We start from the raw sequence: 22,200 nt of genomic DNA, 5'->3' as shown, positions 1-22,200 counted from the left end.
TCTGGAAGAGGCACAGGGAGGTGAAGACACAGTGGTCTGGCAGCAACAGGGAACGTAAGTTCAAAGTATTTTTACAGTATTCCTGCTCTACTATCTAGTTCCCCAAGTCATGTGCCTCAGTGGAATGGGATTACCATTCAGAACTGCAGCCTGCTACTTCTATGAATATCCTCAAGTACAGAAGAAAGGAACATTGATGTAAGTTCTCATTAAAATTACTCATTTTCTCTATCCAGAGAGACCCTGAAATCTGTTTCAGAAGGACACACCAGAACAGGATGGAGGCTGGCATTGACACACAGTGGTTACTCCTGGGAGATACTACCTGGAATCTCTTGCTGGGTGGAATTTAACCACCCACCTGCTGAAGCCCAGGCCCCCTTTCCCAGCAGGGGCAGCTTTGGGGCAGTTCCCTGTTCACAGACAGCCAGACCCAGGTGTATCTGCCCAGAACATTTATTACACAAGTTTGAAGACTACAAATGCTGCCCCTGCCCCAGGAGGAGGCTTCAACACACCCAGGAGCTGCTGCTCTTTGCCAGAGCACCTGGGGCTCATCCAGGGCCTCGGACAGGAGCACTGCTCACATCTTCCCTCACAACAGGGATGTGACACGGAATGGTGACAGCAGGAGCGTGAGCAGAGACCACAGAGCCGTTCCATCAGGGACACTTTAATTCAATGTACATCATACAAAACTCGGTCAGTCTCCAGCGTGAGTGCTGCTTGGGATGCAGAGGAGCAGAAGATTAGTGACAGATCTTGAGCTTGCACGAGGAAGGGCAAGAGCAGCAATGGAAGAGCACTGCAGGTACCACACTTAGCTCTTGGCAATCCCGATCACTCCGCAGGCCAGGCGCGGTCCTGCGTTTCCAGTTAACTTGCTCTCGTTATCTCCCCCTCTGCCCAGGTCATCCCGCTTCTCATGCACCTGGAAAAGAATTGAGGGGACCTTCACTGATCCCACTGTGGATCCAGTCAGCCCTGCTCCTGGCAGCAGCAGACTAATTACACAATGCCAAACTGATAGCCAGGCTGAAACCTCCCAGCTGGAGCAGGGTGATTCAGGCACCCACAGCAGGAAGGGGCAGTGTTAGGGAGGGACATCTCTAGAAGGCTGGCAGTGAAGTGACATGCTAAGACACAGAGGGATGGCTGGAAATCCCCTGTCCCTGCTCTGGAGCTCCCCAAGGGCCCTCAGCACTCACCACCATGGTACGGCCGATGATGCAGTGTGGTCCGGAGAGGGAAATGACCGAGTCCTGGATCTCCACCTCGGCCACGCCTCCCTTGGCAGTCACATTGCCCAGGTCTCCCACGTGCCTGATAAAAACACAGGAAACTCAGAAAGCGGCCTGGACTGGAAGCTCTTCCAAGGGCAGGCTGGGAATTTATTTTACAACATAACAAAGGCTCCTGAATCCAGTGCAACAACCTTTCCTGCAGACTTGGTGGAACACTGCCTCAGAGCTTTTGCTGTCCATGACAGTTCTGCTATTCCACAGGCAACTGCAGGCTTTTGGTTTAAGGAGGATTAGGAAAAGCAGTTTGTCAGGCAGCAGGTCAAAGGCAATGTAGGAGCTGCTCAGTTCCAGCCAGTACCAGGGATGATTATTCCAGTCTGGCATTGCCCCATCACTTGGCATGCTGCTCTCCCACACAGCTTCTATCAGAGATACATATCTGCTAAGGCTTCCCTGGAGACCTGAGCCTGGAGCAGTGAAATTTTCACAGGACTCCTGGACATTCTGGTGTGCTGTGTCCTGCACACCATTCACTCAAAATGCAGCTGATCCTGTTCTGTCAGGCTCCTCTGGCCACATTCAGAACCTGGAATACTAACACATCCCTGCCGGGTGACCAGCTCAGCCAGCCCAGGGCTCACCACCAGCTTTTTATACACATTCCTTATTTTTAACCAAGTCCAATAAAACTGGGTTAATGGCAGCTCTCCCCTGAGGCATTTGCTTGATTTAAGCTTCCAGGAAGCTTCGGTCCAATTGTTTCTGTACACTGATAAAAGCATGATCCACTTCTTGCAGCCCTCCTAAGGAACTCCCCTGCCCACAGCCACAGCAGGAGCAGGATCTGCCAAGGCTGCAGAAGCCACAATGTCGGTGCACTCCCAACCTTTATCCCCGAGCAGCGGCTGCCAGGGCCCAACACAGGCGTTTCATGCTGTGTCATGCAGGAGCTGGCCCACATCCAGTAGCCGGCTCTGCCCGGGCTGTGCCTCAGGTGGGATTTATGGGCCACTTGGGGAGTGCTCACGGACACTGTGAGCGTTCCAAGGCCAGGCTGCCTGAGCCCTGCTCCCTCCACACAGCCACACCACCTCCTCTGCACCACCCAAGGGAACTGGGCTGTCAGAGCTGCTCCCAGGGAACAGCCAAGTGTCTCATCCCACTGAGGTACAGATAGCCAGCATGAGCAGCAGGCCCTCCCTGTCCCCTCCTCCCAGGAGAGTATTTCACACCACACTCTGAGAGAAACAAACTGCTGGAGTTATCGAAGGGTGGCTCAGCGATCTCGGGAACCGCGCTGGAATTACCAGGGGTTTTCTGGAACGTCCCGAGCCGCCAGCAGTGTCCATGCCCTGGACTCACCTCTCGGCATCGCCGGGACCCCCGTGCTGCTTCTTCTCTGGGTTGAAGTGGGGGCCAGCACTGGTGCAGCCTGCAACACAGCACAGCATCAGAGCAGGATCCCAGGAGCAACCCGCTGCTCCCACACCGCTCCCAGCAACAGCAAACAGCTCCTCTCCCGTGCCGTGCCCTGCTAATCCCCCGGACATAAATCACCTGCTACAGACTCACAAGGCTCCAGGCTCAGCCAGGAGCTTTCTTATTTCATAACGTGGGGTTATCCAAGCGTTCAGGTGAGCGCTTGGTATGTCAGGTCTTGACCACCAGCCTCAACATGCTCAGAGTGTTATCCAGGAAACAATTCCTCGGGAAACGTCAAGATTTCCTCACGCAGATTTGCAGCCATGAGACAGACGCAAGCTGCTGCTGCAACACCACGAGCAGCTCTTTAGAGCTGAGCAGCCACTTTTGCAGCCGTGACCCCGAGGCCTGGAGGGACATCTTACCATTGGTGTTGTCACCGAACTCGTGGACGTGGAAGCCGTGCTCTCCATCGGCCAATCCAGTGATTTTCCCAGTGACTTTCACCGGCCCAGTACCCTTCAAGGGAGAGGATTTATCACCACAAGGACTTTGGCATTACACGGCTCCGTGTCAAACGAAGGTGACAGAAAGCACTGGAGGCCCCTCCAGCATGTCTGTGTTCGTTTAACGCCCTCACACACATTCCTTCCCCGTTTTATCGCTAAGCGCAAGGAGTACCCGTTATCCGATGGGGCCTTCCAGAAAGATCCCGTACTTTCACAGCGGAGCGCGACTGATCCCGCGGCTCCTCGGCCGACCACAAGGGACGGCGCAGCTCCCAAGGCCCGCGGCCATTTGGAACCGCAGCGCCCTCGAGCTGAGCCCGCCCCGGGTCCCTCCCGCCCCGCTGGCCACGGGGAGGAGGCTGAAGAGGGAGATCCGGAGAGTTTCGCACCCACAGGAGGGTCTCAGCGGCCCGGCCGTGCCCTCACCTGCTGCTCGAAGTGGATGACGCCCTGCACAGCACCCTCGCCCCGCATCACGCACACAGCATGCACCGCCGCCATCTTGTCCCCGCCCCGCCCGCAGCGCCCGCGGACTGCGGGCACGCCCCGCCCTCCCCTCCCTTTATATACGGCTGGCCTCCGGTGCCGCGGCCAATGGCGCTGCGCAGAGCCGGCCCGGCCAATCGCGGCGCGGGGAGGTGGGAGGGGCGGGGCCGAGCGGCGGCGGCAGGCGCCCTCTGGCGGCCGGAGGTGCATAACGGGGCCCGGGATCGTTGGGATCGGGAAGGATTCAGACGGAGCGGGGAAGGACCGGAGAGGGAGATGCTGCTCACGGCACGGCTCACAGCTTTGTCCCCGGAACGCGGTTGTGAGGATACCCCGCAGTAGCTCTGCGTTTGGGAGAGCTGCTCTGCCCTGAGGGTGTTTTGAACTTAAATCAGAATCACAGAAAGGTTTTGGAGTAGCTGGGACTTTAGGTAATCACGGAAAAGTTTGGATTTGGAGGGACCTTAAACTCATCCAGATTCACCCATTCCATGGGCAGGGACACCTTCCACTATCCCAGGCTGCTCCAAGCCCCATCCAGCCTGGCCTTGGACACTGCCAGGGATCCAGGGGCAGCCACAGCTTCTCTGGGCACCCTGTGCCAGGGCCTCACCGCTCTCACAGAGAACAATTCCTTCCCGATATCCAATGTACACCCACTCTGTGTCAGTGTGACGCTATTCCCTCTCTGGACTCTCCAGCAGCTCCACGTCCTTCTGCTGTTTGCCTCAGGGTCTCACCGCAGCAGGGCAGAACCCCCCTTCTCTGCTGCCCACGGGGTCTTTATTAATCTCAATGACTGAGGTATGAATGACTTTAAGCCCGAGTAGTTTTCAGTTACTTGTTTGAGACGTCATTAGGCCAGGGAAGGGGGCAGAGGGGTTGTGGTTGTTTCACACATCAAATTCATACAAAACAGGTAAGTCACGGTTCAGGTGACATTACTGAAGCAGAGATTTGTTTGCTTGAGGTCACCAAATCAGGTGAAAAAAAGCCTGATCCACACAAATGCATGGACACTGTCTGAGAGACACGCTGGGCTTTGTAGTTTAACCCTGGAAAGATGCTGGGAAGAGAGCCAGCCAGAGCTTCCTATGTAGGAGGCACCTTGGCAGTGTGAGATGGAGCCAGTCATGATGTGCCTGGAGAGGAGACTCAGTAACTTGTGAGGGAACAGGTCTGTGCTTGTGGCACAACAGCAGCGCCCTGAGCCTCACTCCATCAGAAGAGGTTCCAGTGCCCTCGACATGGCCCTTGCTTGATTAAAAAAAGGTTTGTAAACTTTTTTTTTTTTAAGATGGAAATGTCTCATTTTACTTCCCTTAATCACTCTTCTCACTCACTCCTCAGGGCCCTCTTATGCAGGGCTTTCTCTTGTATTCTGATCTCCGAACTTGCCCTGATATTTTAATCAGGTTTATTGCTTCCTCCCTGGAAGTGAGTTCCAAGATCTGCCCTCCTTCACGCCCTTACACAAATGTGGCACAAAGGGATGGACCAGAGCCAGACGTGTCAGGTTTCTTCACAGCTGAAGTGAAGCAACCCGAAGTAATTTCAGAGGCTGAAGGCGTTAGTAATGGGTGTGAGGACTCCTGGGATGCCCTAGTTGTGCAGAACTCAGCTCACAAAGCTGTCCTGCCCAGGGTCACCCCGGAGAGGTGGGGATTTCAAGGACCAACACAAGAATTCCTTGCGAAAGAGGTCAGTAATCTTACACAGGTCACAGCCTTTAGAGTGTTCTCCATGATCCTTTTCTTTCACAAGTACAATAGCAATACCAAAGTATCAGTTACTGGTGTGCTCATTCACACCAAGAAACCAGGGAAGCGTTTTTGCTATGTTTTCTCCCACATACTTCCTTTTAACTCCTTTATTTTCTTAAATCTCGCTAATAGGTCAGGAAATCCACCCCCCCCCCCCCCCCCCCCCCCCGCCCCCGGTGCAGCTGGGCAGGGTGTTTGACAGCACAGAAATCATCATTCAACCCTGTCACATCAAATGGTGACATGATTATCTGGTTATTTGGAGTACCAGAGTCAGAGCAGAGAGGACAGAAGAGAAAGAGCATCATCTGCCAGTTTAAAGGCCGATGAAGTAACTGCTGGGTGATGCAGGTTAACAGCAACCTAAGAGAAAAGTTAATGAACTTCTCAGCAAAAAGTGACGAAATAACAAGCAATCCCAACCCTTAGGTCCTGTGAAAAGGTGGCCTAGAACAAGGATAAAGCCTTTGAGGGAACAGTTTCTCAGTGAGATTTTATACGAGTTAAAACATAAGAGGGAATTTCGAGAGTTGCGTTTCCCGTGGCAACCATACATGTGGTGCAAATATATCGTATTTCCTGCTTGTGATGATTCCCGGGGAAAACCACGGAGCTGAACGAAGACTGGAATGTCCATCTCACTCTGGGTTGTTGGAGTTGTGTCCTGAGCAAGACCTTGTGTGTCATTACCACTTCGCCTCCCCGCCTCCGGGCCATGCTGGCACAGGGCATTCACCGAGTTTATGCTTGCGTGGCGCTTCCAAGGTGAAATGTGCTGTGGAAATTATTCTTTCCCTACAAACTGGCGGCTCCCATGTGGAAAGCCTGCTGCTGGAATGAGGGGAAGCGCTGCTGATAACCACAGTGTCCGTGTAATTAAAGCCGTGTCAGCGGGGAAGCCTTTGCATGGAACAGGCAAGATTAAAACCAACATTCACCGGCAGCTGAGCTGAACTAATCTTTGTGCTGCCAGTCCCTCACCCTCCGCTGCTCCCCGAGCTGAGCAAAGCTGAAACATGAGCCTCGGAGGAGAGGTTGTGTAAATGTTGGTGAAGAACTTTGTACCCGGTGTGGGGTGTGAGCTGCACCCCGCCGGGGCACGGGGGCTGCCCAAGGTCTGCCCGCTGAGGGGTTAATTATTTGTAATATCGCTGCTCTTCTTGCCAGCTCACATTCACCAAGTGCTTAAAGTGTTCCACACAGTGCCAAAGCCTGGGCTTGTTTCCCCCTGGAAACTGGGACCACAAAGCCAGGAAAGCCAGGATGGATGAAAATAGGGATTCTGAGGATTGTCCCGCGTTTGCAGAAACAGGAATCTGCTGAGGGCTTTATGGGAGCTGCTGCTGCAGCACGGAGGGATGAGTACAATCAAACTGAAACTCAGCTGGAGTTTTAAAATGGTTTTTAAGCTGTTAACTAGAGCATGGAAACATCCCTTCTGAAAGTGACCAAAGACAAAATATTGTCCAGAAAGCACATCTGAAATAGCTTGGTTTTTATTTTTTTGAATGAGAGTCTCTCAAAATGTTTATGCACTCAGGAATGTTATTTTGGCCACTGAAAGGCGCCTAAAGGAATGCAACCAAAACATTGCGTGTCTGTGTATAAATATAGAGATATATTTATCGGATATACGTTTTAAAATATCAACTTGGATGAAAATCAATAATGTCCAGAGAAACGCTGTACCTTGTCATGCTTTATATATAATTACTGGATAAGAATTTCATTCACAGTGATGAGAAAGACAAGCCTGGTCTTAGATTTTATTGCCAGGCTTTTATTTGTGAATGTTCTTACAACGGTAACAAAACAGAACAAAAAACTTTGCAAATCCCAGCCCATGTGAGGGTGGGCCAGAGGTAAGATCCAGAGGGATTCATTTGGATTTATTTCAGACACAAACTGCCCTGCACTCTCATTTTTGCCACATGCACAGTTAAGTGGTACAGCAGGTGTCAGGACACCCAAGGGTGAGGTGGCTTGGTTTTAACTCAGCTGTGTTGCGTAATCCTTGAGATGCAAAGTACAAAACCACAGGGAAAATGCTAATTAATAACGCAATTGGAAAATAAATGCTGCAACAGGGCAAACTACCCTGTTTCTGCAGGAAAGCAGGAAGGACAAAGAGATTATAAAAGGCAGGTGTCCAGAATAACAAAGATGTGGTTTTATTTAGAGTTTTAAACATGTGGTTTCTTCTCTGGGAGCTCTGGATGGTCGGGGAGTGGGTGAGTTCCTTCACAAGCACCACATCGGGTTTGTAGAGCTGTCAGTCAAACGAGGCTTTGGGGTGCTGGTTTAATTCAAGCAATTAATAAGTGGGAATGCAGCTGGAAAATGCACCAGCCCTGTATTTTCATGCAGTTTCCACAGCACTGTGGAGTATTTATTCATTAATATTTATGTGTTCCACATCTGTGTGGAAGTTTTCCCGCGGTCTCCAGCCATGCCAAAGGGCCGAAGGGCGCTGCAGGAGGCAGCCTGCAGACTTTGCACCCCTGGCAGCCACCGTCCCTGCGGGCTGCTGTGGCTGCAACACCTTCCCAAAATGTGCTCAGAGCACCTCTGGGTGTCTGCAGGGCCAGGAGCTGGGCTGTGACTGCTGGAGCTGGAGGCAGGAGCAGAAGTTCCCATCCATGCTGAGTTGTGTGGAGAGAATTCAAACCCTGCCTGTGGGCTCTGGCAGGGCCAGGCTGTGTCGCTGCTCTGGAAAAAGCTGTGGCACGTCCAGAACCTGTGTCTGTACTGAACCACATCCAGGCCTGGCAGTCTGGGGAATCCAGGCGGGCACGTGGCCCTGGTGGGACACTTTAAGCCTCCTGACAGCTCCTGGTTGGCAGCCAGTGTGTCACAGCCTTGGCAGTGCCAGGCTTGGTAGTGCTGCTGTGTCCGCAGCTGGAGCAGGAGCAGCACTTTGTGCTTAGTCCCTAATCCCCGCCTGTCGCTGTGATCTCGCCTAAGCTGTGAAGAGCAGGGATTTCCTGGGCAGCATCACTCCCACACGCCGTGCTCAAGGCACAGCTCCAGCTGCAGTTCTGATGGGAGGTCGGAGAGGCTGAAGGAGCTGCTGGGCACGGGCAGGTGGGTGCAGCCCTGCTCTGGTGTGCCAGGCATCTCTCCAGAACCAAATCCTCCTCACCGCAGCCTCATGGCCCCTTTTCTCTTGTCCTGTCTCTGAGCCCTCCGGCTGCACCCCACGGCAAGGGAATCGTGGAGAGCTACAAGGTCCCCCCCATTAACACGTACATTTGTGGGTATTACTTCAGAGACAGCTCTGGAGGAGAGTTTTTACAGAAAACAGAGGTAGGAAAGGAAAAAGGCGCTTAACACAAGCTAGAACCAACTTGTTGTTTCTTACGTTTTTTCAGGTTCAGTGTGGGCTGTGCTGGGGGCAAAAACACCGCAGTGCGAGGGACTGCAAACAGTGTGGGGGGAAGAGTTTGGAGTTCAAGGTTTGTTGCAGGCAGCCCGGGGTTTCTTGGCGCTGCGATTTCCACTAAAGGCCACTGGATAGCGCCAGTGCTCCGGGTTTGTGCGGCGGCTTTCCCTCCCACAGGGCTTTTCTTTGGGAAAATGCTGCAAAAACGGAAGGAGCAACGACAACCAAAAAAAGGGTAAGATTCCTTTATGAGTGAGGGGTCTGAGGAAGCAAAGGGAAGGAATAATGTAGGTTGATCAGCTCCAGAAAAATAAATGTCCTTTTCCATCTAGGCTTGTAAATTTGGTACCTTGATGAATCTTGGATTGTGTGGCAACATAAACTGTGGAAAGAAAAAAACACCCCCAAAAGCTCCTTCCATGTCCCACAGGAATTGTGGAGGATAGCTCATAGTTTTGTGGAAGAGAGAATCTGTCTTGCAAGGGTTGAAAACAAATAGTCTGGAAAAAGATCCAAAAGCTTTTACATGGGTAGAAATGATTGCTGGAATTCCTCTGGGGACAGACCGGATCTTTATGTGGCATCTTGCACAGACTGCGATAAAAACAAAGGGTATAAGGACTTGTGTTTGTGGGGGGAAAACCCAATCCATGAACACGAAACAGATCTGTCTGGGGGAAAAGGGCTTTAAAGTGAATGGCACCACAGGTAGCAGGAGTGCAAATGGCCCAGGTCTGCACTGTTGGTTTAATTTGTTTATTTGGAGGCAAGGCAGTGACCCCATTGCTCATAGGCCCTGCAGAAGCAATGCTGCTGATTGTGGCTCACAAATACAGATAAATTGGAGGGCAGCTCATTGACCTGCTTCCCACCCTACCTCCTGCTCCTCGCTGCAACTCCTGCCTGCCTTCCCCACTCCACACTGACACACACATGGGAAAAGATGCTCTCTAACTACTCTCTCGCTGGCTTTGCTCTCCACACTGCTGTATCCCAAGCACTAGGATGCTGGGAATGCTTCCTAGTGCTTCCCTCACCGGGCAAGGATGGCATTGGCCAGATCATGCTATAACCCACTGTTAAGTAAAAGCTCACTTCTACGTGGCTTTAATATTTTAAGTGAATTATTCAGAGGAGTACAGAGGCATAGTCACCTTCCCATAAGCAGCAGGTAATCAGGAAAACATTGATATTTGAGGAGGAAAAGCTCTGGGCTAATGATTTAGCCAGGAGGGGTGGGGGTACTCTCTCTTGTGCCTTTCACAAGCAGCTGTGTGCCTCTTCATGTCTCAAGGGCATAGAGTCATGGAATTGTTCAGGTTGGAAAAGTCTCTCGAGATCATTAAGCCCAACTGTTTTCCTGTGGGAGAACTATTTGATGTCTTTGCTGGTGACAAGGACAGCGGGACTGATGACACCCAGCTCAGTGCTGGAGTCATGCACCAGAGGGAAGGGAACCACAGGGACCTGGATGGGCTGCAGAGGTGTGAGAACCTCGTGATGGTCAATAAAGCCAAGGGCAAGTGCTGCACCTGGCTGGGGGCAATGCCAAGGACAAACCCAGCCTGGGAGAGAATGAACTTCCCACTGCCAGAGGGCAGGGATGGATGGGATAGAGGGAAGGAATTCCTCCCTGGGAGGGTGGGGAGGGATTGGAATGGATTTCCCAGAGAAGCTGTGGCTGCCCCTGGATCCCCAGAAGTGCCCAAGGCCAGGCTGGACACTGGGGCTTGGAGCAGCCTGGGACAGTGGAAGGTGTCCCTGCACATGGCAGGGGGTGGAATAGGATCGGCTTTAAGCCCCCTCCCAGCCAGAACCATTCTGGGATTCTCTGAAATTAGCACTGACATTGAGAGCAAGACTTTAATAGGATAAGCTGACAACAAACAGGATTGGAAGCCAAGGCTCCTGCCTGCCTCGTGTGTGTCCTATGGGATGAGCAGCAATACCCAGGGGAAAGCTCTGGCTCTGCCATTATCCAGAGAACTCTGATTTCACAGACCACTTCACCCACAGCGCCAGTGAGCACAGATAACAGCCTTTCTCAAAAGACAGGCTGAGGTGGACAATAATTCATCAAACGCATTTCCCTCTTTTACATAATCATACAGGCACATCATGAGGATGTGATCCCACTATTAGCCTTGCTGCAGGCTGACAGAAATACCAGCTGAAAAACACCTGGGAAGGCATTTTTATGATTTTTGAAGCATGCAGAGGCCTGAGAGAGCTTCTCCAAGAGACTACAAGGGCTAATGGATATTTTGCACTTAGAGGAGCAGACTGTCCTCACTAAAATTCATACTAAGCAGGAATACTTCTTTTTTATGTATGGATTTGACAGCCAACCTGAGTCACTTACATAAAATCCAGAAAGCTTCATTATTACATTGTTGTTCCTGTTTTCAAAGACAAAAATAAGGCAACAGTTTCTGGGTTGCAGTGAACATTTTCTGTAAGCTACAGGAAAATGTGACAGGAAAGTGAGTGTTTCACCAGTAAAGAACAAGACCTATTCAAACCAGTTTGGATGGCCTGGTTTGTACTGGTCACAGTCTACCACTGTTTTTTCAATTTTTTTTTTTTCAAAGAACAGTTTCCTCTTTTTTTTTTTTTTTTTAACCCTTTTTCCACCTTCCCACTTGAAATATCCCCTGTGGTTCCTGCCTCTCAGGTACAGGTGTGCACTGCTCCAGAGTAAGAGCATTCTTTTGTGTGGAGGAGAAATACTACAATGTTCATTGCAAAGAGAAAAATAGCTTTATTTACAAAATTTAACAAGTAGAATGTCTGCAGCAGAGACAGAACTTTGCCTCTGAGCTTTCCTCGTCCATATAGATTCTTCCATGAGGAATAATGTGCCATGTTTCCTATCAAGGAATTGCTGCCCTTGCAATTAAGTTTTATTCTGTTCATTGAGAGTCACCAAATTGTTTCTTTCTGACTGAGCTACTCCTGTGTGTCCCTGTCAGAAACAACTCACCTTTGTGCAACTCGATCATTCATAAACTCAGGATTTTCCTAGGAAGGTGTTTTACTCCTGCTACATTCTCTGAAAACAAGGTTTGCTGATGTTGGGCAATTGATGTGTAGCAGGGGGAATTTTCAGCTGTGGCCCATCTTCTGCTTCCTTCAAAACCATTTTGGAGGAAACCGAACTTTTTATGCACACAATCATCCTGGGACAAAAATAGCAGCTCCCAAATTAGCAGCGAGTAGGTGGAGGGGGACAACCAGCACATGGGCTTGGCACAACAGTCTAGGAATGCAAATGAAGAGATGGGGCTTGACGTGCAGAGTAACTGCAACTGTCAGATGACAAATGAGTCTCACCCATTACACACTGAAGCCCTGGAAAAGTGGCAAATGAGGTGGGATTAGTTAAAAATGTGCCCACATGAGCTGGCATAAGCTGCAGGTCTGCTGGGCTGCGGGTCCCTGCCCACACGCTCTGGGCTGTGGGAGCTGGGGCTGGGGCAGGGAAGGGGGACAGCACCAGGGGACTCATGGCTCTCCTGCACTTGTCTGGTGGACACAGAAAAGCTGTGCCCGCAGGAGCTTCAGCCTTGGGCCCCTCTTCCCACTGCTCCTGTGACATTCTCTCAGGGCTGGAGCCCCTCTGCTCTGGGGACAGGCTGGGAGAGCTGGGGGTGCTCACCAGGGAGAGCTGAGCCCCTTGCAGGACCTAAAGGGGCTCCAGGAGAGCTGGAGAGGGACTAGGGACAAGGGATGGAGGCACAGGACACAGGGAATGGCTTCCCCACTGCCAGAGGGCAGCGTTGGATGGGATATTGGGAAGGAATTCCTGTCTGTGAGGGTGGAGAGGCCCTGGCACACCTGAAATCAAAGTCAGGAAAGGACCTGTGTTTAATCCTGCTGGTTAAATGCACTGCTGAAGTGCTTGGTGTGGTAATGCCATTCAAAACCTGCCATTGCCAAGTTAGTGGCTTGATGAAGAAAAGTGATTTTTAATATTTGGACTTGATTTGCAAGGAACACGTGATTAGTGATATCTGAGATTTTGTATTTGACTTTTAGAGGCAGAACAAATACACAGTATTAGAAAATAAATATTCTTTATTAGATACACATTGGGTTGGCTTGGATTTTCCCACTCTGACTTTCAAAGGTGTTGGGGAGGTGCTCCCAGTTTTTTTGTATTGAAAAACATTGTCAGTTCGGACACAGCTCATGTTTATTTATCAGTGCATTATAAAACGTGCTTCTTCAGGCTGGGGCTGGGTTTAACAAAATCCAACTGCTCTCTTCAGGCTGAGCCGTGTCCCGCTGAGGGGAGGCTGTGCATGATGCAAACAAAGGGGTTCATGTTCACTGGCTGCAAGTTACATAGTTCTCTTATTAATTAGTGTTTTGTCATCTGTTGGTTAATGATTCTGTGGTGTCTCCTGCTCATTCCCATGCTTGGTGTTCCTCTTCTTTTGGGTTGGTGGGGTTTTGGAGCTGGTGGTCACGATCTGCTCTCCCGGAATTCCCTTTTTCCTCCGTGGGAGCTCATTCTGCACAGTTACTTTTATTAGTTTCTTCCTTATCTTGGAGGTTCTGCCAAATGTCCTTGTGGCCCATAAATCCTGCATTCTTCGTGTCTGCTATCAGAGGCACATCCTTCTTCCCAAGCTTTGCTTACCTTCCCGAGGTCTGACATCATGGAAGCATGTCCAGCCCTATATTTTAGCAAGTAATTTGTTTTTCTAACACGTGGATATGAACTTGTTGGCTGCTCTGGGACTAAATCTCCTTTCTAGCTGATTGGCTTGAAAGCATATGAAGATCAAACATCACAGAACATCCTGTTTAAGGGAATTTTGGCACATTCCACATTTGGGATGGAGGCAGAGATGGGGAAAGGTCGGCACCAGTCCTGAGGGCTTTGAAGGGGTCAGGAGCCAGGGAGGAGAGGGTGGCTCAAAGCAGTTCAGCAGTTCCCCACTGCATTGTCAGGAGCAATAGAGCTTTATAATTTTAGTTAATGGTTTTAATTAACTTTCAAAATAATTGTTTTAATTTATCATAACCAATATGTATATTAATTATCGTGTGTTATTATTAGATTAATCTTAGCCAGCATTTAGCAAAGTTGTGATAAGCTACTTTTGTGGGAACGCGGCTGGGATGAATGACTGAAACTTTACCTTTTGATAAACTAACTCTGATGTGCCCCAATGAACAAAGCTTGGGAGAGGAAGATGGATCGGTGTGGCTGCACATCTGGAACGCAGAATTTATGGACCACAAGGACATTTTGGAGAAAGTAGAAGATAAAGAAGACTAAAAAAGAGCCAGTAGATGTGTTGGAAAAGGTCAGCTGGAGGAAATAGATACTAAAAAGACTAAAAATATGGACTAATTAGCACGAACTGAGCAATCAATAACCAGTACTATAGCACTAAAAGAAAGAGAGCCGTGTAATTTAAATGCCATTATTTGATGAAACGGATGAATAGGTGAAAACGTTCTGTATTCGTGTGGCGGCTGGAATTTTGCCGTACACCCAGCGATACACCCCCTGGCCAAGAATAAAGTCACGCCTGACTCGCCGGCGCTCAAAAGACGGTGCGAGAAGGTTTTATTGATCCCGAACGATTCCGGAGGACTTGGTAAGAGCGGGTGGCAGCGCGGCGGCAGCGGGGGGAGCCGAGAGCCGTGCGATGAGGGGCTCCGGGGCCGTGAGGGGCCGTGAGGGGCCGGGCTCCGGGGCCATGAGGGGCCGGGCTCTGGGGCCGTGAGGGGCCGTGCGGTGCCGGGCTCTGGGGCCGTGAGGGGCCGTGCGGTGCCGGGCTCTGGGGCCGTGAGGGGCCGGGCTCTGGGGCCGTGAGGGGCCATGAGGGGCCGTGCGGTGCCGGGCTCCGGGGCCGTGAGGGGCCGTGCGGTGCCGGGCTCCGGGGCCGTGAGGGGCCGTGCGGTGCCGGGCTCCGGGGCCGTGAGGGGCCCGGAGATCCGCGAGGGGCGGGGGAAGCCCCGCGCGCTCCCCGCGCGCACCGCGCCGCGATTGGCCGAGCTCCGGAGCGCGCCTCGCTCCCGCGCGCGCCCCCCGCCTCTTCCGCGCGCGCCCATTGTCACGCACGGGGCTCCCCGACTCCAAAGGCCCCGCCGCCGCCGCCGCCGCCGCCCATTGGTCGGCCCGGCCCGGATTGATGCGCGGTGCGGCCAATGGAAGGCCCTTCCCGCGGCGGGAGGCGGGAGCAATGTGGCAGCGGCGCCTATCGGCGGCGGCGCGCGCTGTGCCGCGGGCGCCCGGCGGGCACCGGGAGCGGCTCCCGGGGCGGGCGGCGACCTCCGGCCAGCGACCGGCCCGCGGCCACCGCCACCCGCCGGCCGCCACCCGGCACCGCCCGCCCGCCAGCCAGCCAGCCGGCCGTCACCATCCGCCCGCCGCGGTGGCGACCCCTGCGCCTGCAGGTGAGTGCGCGTCCGGTCACATCCCCGCATCGCCGCGCACGCCGGAGCACCGCGGGCACGGCCGGTCCCGCTCCGCCGCCGCTGCGCTCGGCACAGGGGACGTGCGGCGGGTCCCGCAGCCAGCCCTGCCGCAGCCCCCGGGAGCGCCGGGAATGTCACCGCCGGCCCCCGCTGGCCGGAGCCCGGTGCCCGTGCCCCGCCGGTGAAGCCGCGGGCGAGCGGCCCGAGGCGCTGGGCGCGCACAGGTGAGCGGTGGCGCCGGGCGAGGTGCCCGCCCCGGCCGCAGGGGCAGCCGAGGCGGGCACAGCCCGAAGTTACGGCTCCCGAGGGATGCTCGCAGGCCGGAGCTCCGCGGGAAGCGCTGCAGTGGCGGGAGTTGCGGGCTCCCGAAGGATGCTCGGAGCCCTGGGGTCCGCGGGGAGCACTGGCACAAACGCGGTCCCGATGGAATTGCGGGAACGTGTGCGTATTTCCAGCGCTACCACGTTGGGTTGGGAAGCGCTGGGAGAAACTGGCATGTTGTCCCCCATCAATGGTCCTGCGCTGGGAGAAACTGGCATGTTGTCCCTTATCAATAGTCCTTCGTTCCCACTTGGTCGGGGCATCCGGAGGACTGGGCTAGCAGAAGCTGACCGGGGCTAGTAGGTAGCTCTCAGGAGTGGTTAATGGTTTTGAAATTCCGATTGAAAACTATATTGGAATAAATTAGGGGAGGCTGAGATCTATGGAGGAATAAGTTGGGTGTCTGTGATTAGAGCATCTTTTCCCCTTCCTGAATTATTAAAATGCTCCTGTCGTTTTCAATAACACTTCAGTGCTGTGATGTAAATTATTGAGCAAGTGCAGATGAGAACTCCTTCACCTGTGCTGTAAGGACCCAGTCCCACAGAGAGCAGCTCCCTGCCACCCTTCCTGGCTTGGCAGCTCCTGGAGCTTGGCCAGGAGCATTCCCACTCCTGTCGCTGTGCAGTCACTGGCTGCCCTTCCCCTGGAAAACCGGGCCTTGGGCAGGTGGAGTGTTGCTGTTGGATTGCATGGAGCTGCTGTCCTTGCTGCTTCCCGGGGAGACCAATGGATGGGACAGTCCCATGGGGTTCTGAAGATGTGAATGTCCTTGGTAAGCGTGGTTCCCTCTCAGCTTTTGCCTTCTTTGCCCTTCTATACTGATTTTGGGGATCGATAGGTGCCCACATCCTGGGAAGCGTCTTGGGATGGGGCTGTCACCCTGTGATAGTTATTGGCTGTGCTACACGTGCACCTTCATCCTGCTTGGGGGAAAACAGGATTGGGGAGTGGGTGGCGGATGAATGGGGCTGTTTCTTCCCTTCCAGGCCCTGGAATGGTGGAGGTGGAAAAGGAATGTAACATAGTTGGCTCACCTCAGCTTTGGCTGCAGGCAGATCTCTCCTGTTCTTGCTTCAGCTGTGGGAGCTGCCCCAGAATCGTGATTCCCATGGAGGAAAAAGCCATTTCCTTCTCCAACAGCAGAGCAGCTTGAAAATGTGTGTTGTTACAGAGATTCTCCCCAAAATGGTTTATTCTGCAGCTTTTCTGCTGTTGTTGTTATTCTTGCATTAATGACCCAGTTATGATTTCTGGGATGTTAAAGGCAATATTCTGGAGTCCTTACACAAATGCTCGTCATCTCTAATGATAACTGACTTTGGGCTCTGGCCCTGCATAATCTCAGGTGATGCTGACTGGAATTTGCCTTGAGGGAGACAAGATAAACTGCTGTTTGAAACCGCCTTTTTTGGTGTCTCTGGGTGCTCTCGATGGAAGCAGAATCCAATGACTCCTGTCCCACATCTGTCCAGGGATTCACCTGGTCTTGCTTGGAAGTGGAAAGGCAATGAAGTGAGGGTTTTTTAGCCCATCAGAGGTGGTGGTGCTGCATAGTCCTTCAGTGGCTAGGAGCTTTGGGAGAACCTTGTGCTGCCTGGTGTGAGGGGATCAGTGTGTGTCATGGAGGGAGAATCATGTTTGTGAGTACCAGAGCTCTGCTTTCGAGGCGAAGTTCTCGTGCTGTAGTGAGGAGCACGGTATAAATAGCAGTGCTGGGTTTTAGCCACTGAATTCAAAGTTACGGTTTCCACAGCAACCAGCACTCAGGCCGTCGTTTGTGTATGGAATATTTCCCCCTGTTTTTAAAAAGCCCATGTGTCTGGCATCTGGTGTGGTGCTGTGTCCAGTCCTCCTCCGCGAACACCCCTCACTCATCCTCCTACGTGGTGTCGGAGCGTCCCCCTCAGACTTTCCTTCTCCCAGGGGCTGTTCTTGCTCTGTTCCCAGCTTCCCACTGCCTTCTCCTGGGCCAGGAGTGTGTGCCCCAAATCCCAGCCCGGCCACCGTGTCCCTTTGTCTGGCAAACCCTCCTTTTGGTGCTGGTGTTGGCTTTTGCCGTGCCTGGGCTGTGGAAGGCACAGCCCTGCTTTGGCTCCACCATGTGTCCCTCAAACACCCGCCCGTGCTTCCCCTTTCTCCCTCACCTGGAGGGTTGTTATTTTAGTGGTAGATCCACAGCCCCCCTGCCTCTGTCCCTTACAGCTCAGAGGAAATCAGAGCTGTGCAGTGTTGTGGAGGACTGCGGGATGTGCCCTTGCTATAGGAGGATTGGGATGCAATGCTTGCTTTAATAAATGTTTGTCATACAAATGTGCAGTGTTGCTAAAGTGGTTTCATTTATAGCCAGGGGGCTGATGTATCTGCATGGTTGTGTCCAAGTTACAGTTTCCAGAGCAACTGGAGCAGCTTTGTGTCTTGGAAGACTGTTAACTAAAGCATGAAACGTTATATCAAATTTTCCTTTCTTAAATTCTGTAATCTCAGCTACTGTTAAAAATGCAGCTGTGCTTATCTGGGAACATGTTTAAAAGCTTTGAACGACCAAGCAGATCTTCTTCAGGTGTGTCCCTCTGCCACAAAAACAGGAATGGGAAATGTCAGCCCCCAAAGCAATTAGGCTTAGAGCTAGAGCGAAAGGCACTTTAATTTAAATAAATCCAAATAAATCCAAATAATCTAAAAAAACCAAAACAAAACCCCACAACAACAACCCCCCCAAACAAAAAAAACCCAAGCAATAAAAGACAAAAAGTGGGAGCAGTTTTGGACACTACAACATGAGAAATGTCTCGAGCTGTTGGAGAGGGTCCAAAGGAGGGACATGGTGAAGGGTCTGGAGGGGCCATACAAGGAGCAGCTGAGGACACTTGGAATGTTCAGCTGGAGGAGAGGAGACTGAGGGGGATCTCATTGAGGTCTGCAGCTTCCTGCAAAGGGGCAGCTCTGATCTCTGCTCTCTGTGACAGTGACAGGAAAGGGCTGGAGCTGTGCCAGGAAGGTTTCTGTTGGATATTAGAGGGTGCTGGGCACTGTCCAGGCTCCCCAGGGAATGGGCACAGCCCCAGAGCTCCAGGAGCCTTTGGACAGCGCTGCCAGAGGTGCTCAGGGTGGGGTTGTTGGGGTGTCTGTGCAGGGACAGGGGCTGGAAAATCCCTGTGGGTCCCTTCCAGCTCAGGAGATTCTGTGGTTCTGTCATCTTGTCTCTGACCAGAAATAATTACTAAAATACAGTCTGGGGAAAGAGTGTAAAAAGGCTGATGTCAGCGGAAAGCAATCATCAAATGAAGGCTGGAAATAAGGAGTGGGGCTCAGGATCCCCTCTGTCTGGGGGCAGTTGGGACAGGTCACGGTGCCAAAGGCTGGTGTGTTATTATGGTTTTCCTCTCCTTCTCTTTGCCCTCTCCGTTGGCTGCTGCTCCTTGTGACCGTGTCCCTCTTGCAGTGTCCCCCCGACCCTTATCTGAGCAGCAATTGCAGAGACCTTGGCTGTAACAAGTCACTTTCCTTCTGCAACTCAATTAGAGCCCCTGTTACTTTCCAAGCAGCTTCCTCGTTGGTTTTGTGTTGTTCAGTGAAGTGTTGTGGCAGTAACAAACATAACATTCCCTTGGAAATGGACCTGCTGGGGACTTGTATTGGTTTGAGCAGCGATGCTGTAAAGTGCTTTGTAGGTTTCTTGTGGAAACTCAGCCAGGAGACTTTAAGTGTTGGCTTGTGTAAAAGAGAATTGCAAAGCGAGTGTCTCAGGGGTCTTCCTCTCTATTTTTATTAGTAGCCTTCCAGCTTAATGTTTTCCTCTTTGCATATTTACCGTGTATGTAATGTCCCATTGATGCTGTCACCTGCAACAGCCCTGTCAGCAGCCCAGGGGCTTTGCTTAATAAAATGGAGGAATGATTCTTCTCCTACGAGATGTTTTTGAAATGAAACTTGAACCCAAACCTTGTGATCTTTGGTGTGCTGCCCAGATTATAGAAACAAAATGATTGAAACAGCAGCTGGCAGTGGCTGGAAGTGAGCTGAAATACCTTGAACTTCTCTCAGAGTCACTTTAAGGAAAGGTGAAGGTTTTCCCTTCTCTGTGCTCAGCCCGAGCTTTGTGGTATGGCACAGACTGGGAAGGGGATTTAGTTTGGAGCTTGTTCCCATGAGAGCAAGGCTGCAGTGGGATATGCTGTGTATCTTCCAGCTGGGAAGTCTCCCTGCAGCTTTGGCAGGTGAGAGAGAGGAGGAGAAGGCTCAGTTCAGAGAGGAGAGGAAAGGCTGTTTTCTGTGTGTTGGTGCTGAGGAGGGGCAGGCTGGTCCTGAGCGCTGGATGTGCCGCTCACTTGGGGCACAGCAATTCCTGAAGTGCTGCGTTTCCCCCCAGACACTGGGGTTGGGTTGGAAAAAAACCCAGTTTTAAAGTTCTGCCCTTTCCAGCTAGGGAAAGTAACATCTTTGGACTGGGGCTTTGTGCTGGCTGAAAACAGTAATTTCACCTCACAGTCGGGAAACTTTTCTTTTGGTAGCAGCAAATCTCTGTCTTTTGAGTTCTGCAGCCCAGGCTGCAGCAACAAACACTTGGGACACCTCTGGCCACGGTTCCCTTGTGCGTGAGAGGATTCTGTGCTGCATCACAGTGTTTGGCATGTCTTTGTGTCTGCTTTTCCCCTTCATATGCGCTGTGCCTAAGATTAGTACAGCTTTCCTCCTCGTGGATAAATAATTTAAACACCTGGACTGATTAAGTGTGTGCATCTCAGCTCAGAACAGTCGTGACTTTTTTAATTTTTTTTTTTTTTTTTATTTCCAAGCCTGCCTTTCCCGAAGAACATTCAAAGCAACTGAAAATAGCTTCATCACAGAAACATCAAGCCTAACTTGGGGATTGTTGCTCTCGTGGCAGGGATTCTGACAATGTACATTTGCCTCCCCATTAGTAACATCTCATTGAACGCTCTAGGGTGTATTGACAACTCGTTTGCTTTGCCAAATTGTTTGCCTTGCTGCGGGGCAGGACTGTCTTCCCTTGGCACTGCTGGTGTGAGGGGTTCAGAAGCCAAATCGCTGCTCTCCCAGTCTTGCTGCTGTGGGCTCGCCCCGAACCAAGCACCTAAAGAAAGACATCTTTTTCCCTGATGTGTGACCCGTCTCATCCTGCCTCAGTCAGTGCTCAGACTGGCTGACAAAAGCACTGTCAGATGAGTGGAGTTTCCTTTCCCTTTGTTGTCGAAAAGTGCTCTTGGAACTACCTTTATAGAGCAGCTGAATGTCTCTGGGCTCCTGTTAAACCACAGCTGGAAAACATCTCTCATCTCTCACTCCAAACATCTTATATCTAGCGATGTAAAACCTCGTGCCAGAAAGCTGCGGCGCAATTCTTTGCCCACGATTTTTCCTGCTACATTAGCACTCCTCTGCAAGAACATGAGTATCCTGACTGCCTGTGTCTTGTCTGTCTGATTTGCAGGAGGAAGTGTGCAGAAATCCAGCGGCATTAGGAAAGTTTTGCTTGGCTTTTGGGTGCTTTGATTCCCCCCCACCCCTTTTTTTATTTAAATTTTTGTTTAGTTTTTGTGTTTTACAGTAACCTGGTAGTTTTGTCAAGGCTTCAGCCCTCCTTCTGGCTTTCCAGCCTCCCTTAGAAGCAGTGCTCAGCCAGACACACAGCTCTCTCAGCAAGCCAGGGCAATTCCTGCTGGGATTCAGTTCCTGCTTGTCTGTGGGACCCATCCAGTGCTGGAGCAGCAGGCAGGTTTTGTTGTTTCAAATTATCCCATAGCCCAGCCCATCACACTTGGCCTCTTCTAAGGTAAATCTTAGCCTGCCTTTGCCCCTTGGCACGGCTTGGGGCTTCTCTAGCCCTTCCACTCTGTCCCTCCACTGAACTCTCTGCTGGGATTTTCCCTGGAAATCGCTGCCCTCCGTCACCAGCAAAGCCTTGGACAAAAAGCCTCTCCCTCAAATCAGGGCTCTGTTGGGCTGCACCAGCCCCTCACCTCAGTTTGCTTATGGAAAGTGTGTCTGGAACCTTGAGAGTCCTGCTTCCTGACCACCCAGCGAGTTCCTGGGGATTTCTGTGCTGCTTGGAGCCTCCATGAAAGCCTAAATTCATGCCCTACCTGCATTTCTGCATTCCTACCTGCAGGACTTGCTGGAGGCCTCCATCTGTAGCTTGTTCCTTCTCCACGAACCTTTCCCTGATGTCTGGGCAGGTGTGATGCAGTTGCAGAGGCACTTTTAAATCTGCAGAAGCACGGGAAGGAAAAAAAAAAAACCCAACAAACTGCAGAGAGAGCTGACTGCAGTTAACTTATTTACTTAATCTAATGTTCTGGTACCATCAGGCTTTCAGGAGATGGCAGTGGGGTTTGATCCAGAGGGTTTGGGGTCTGTGATCTGAGAAATGAGGAGCTGTCAGTGATGGCTGTAAACTGAAACACAGCAAGTTCCATCTCACCCTGAGGAAGAGCTTCTGTCCATGGAGGAGGCAGAGCCCTAGAACAGCTGCCCAGGGAGAGTGAGGAGTCTCCATCTCTGGAGACATCCCAAAAATCCCAAATTCCTGTGTCACCTGCTCCAGGTGACCCTGACTCGGCAGAGGGCTTGGCTGGGTGATCTTCAGAGGTCCCAACCATCCCAGGATTCTG

At 51.8% G+C, this 22,200-nt stretch overlaps 1 protein-coding gene across 1 annotated transcript; it reads right to left on the bottom strand.

Annotated features, from left to right (window-relative positions):
- Window positions 1–440: 440 nt before the first annotated feature.
- Window positions 441–3,692, bottom strand: SOD1 (superoxide dismutase 1). The gene is made up of 5 exons (XM_066340765.1): window positions 3,602–3,692; window positions 3,092–3,185; window positions 2,607–2,676; window positions 1,209–1,323; window positions 441–931 (listed from the first exon to the last, which is right to left on the bottom strand). Exons 1-5 carry the CDS (start codon window positions 3,674–3,676, stop codon window positions 821–823), a joined length of 465 nt encoding a protein of 154 aa, XP_066196862.1. The 5' UTR covers window positions 3,677–3,692; the 3' UTR covers window positions 441–820.
- Between the last annotated feature and the right edge of the window lie 18,508 nt (window positions 3,693–22,200).

The sequence above is a fragment of the Sylvia atricapilla genome, chromosome 2, assembly GCF_009819655.1.
Source record: "Sylvia atricapilla isolate bSylAtr1 chromosome 2, bSylAtr1.pri, whole genome shotgun sequence".
NCBI lineage: Eukaryota > Metazoa > Chordata > Aves > Passeriformes > Sylviidae > Sylvia > Sylvia atricapilla.
Note: the sequence above shows the minus strand (reverse complement) of the source record. Positions and strands in the feature narration are given on the sequence as shown.

Coding starts and splice junctions, on each gene's coding strand:
- SOD1 (XM_066340765.1), bottom strand. CDS start 3,676: ATGGCGGCGGTGCATGCTGTGTGCGTGATGCGGGGCGAGGGTGCTGTG. Junction 3,186..3,601: donor TCATCCACTTCGAGCAGCAG/GTGAGGGCACGG, acceptor TCTCCCTTGAAG/GGTACTGGGCCGGTGAAAGT. Junction 2,677..3,091: donor GTTCGGTGACAACACCAATG/GTAAGATGTCCC, acceptor GCTGTGTTGCAG/GCTGCACCAGTGCTGGCCCC.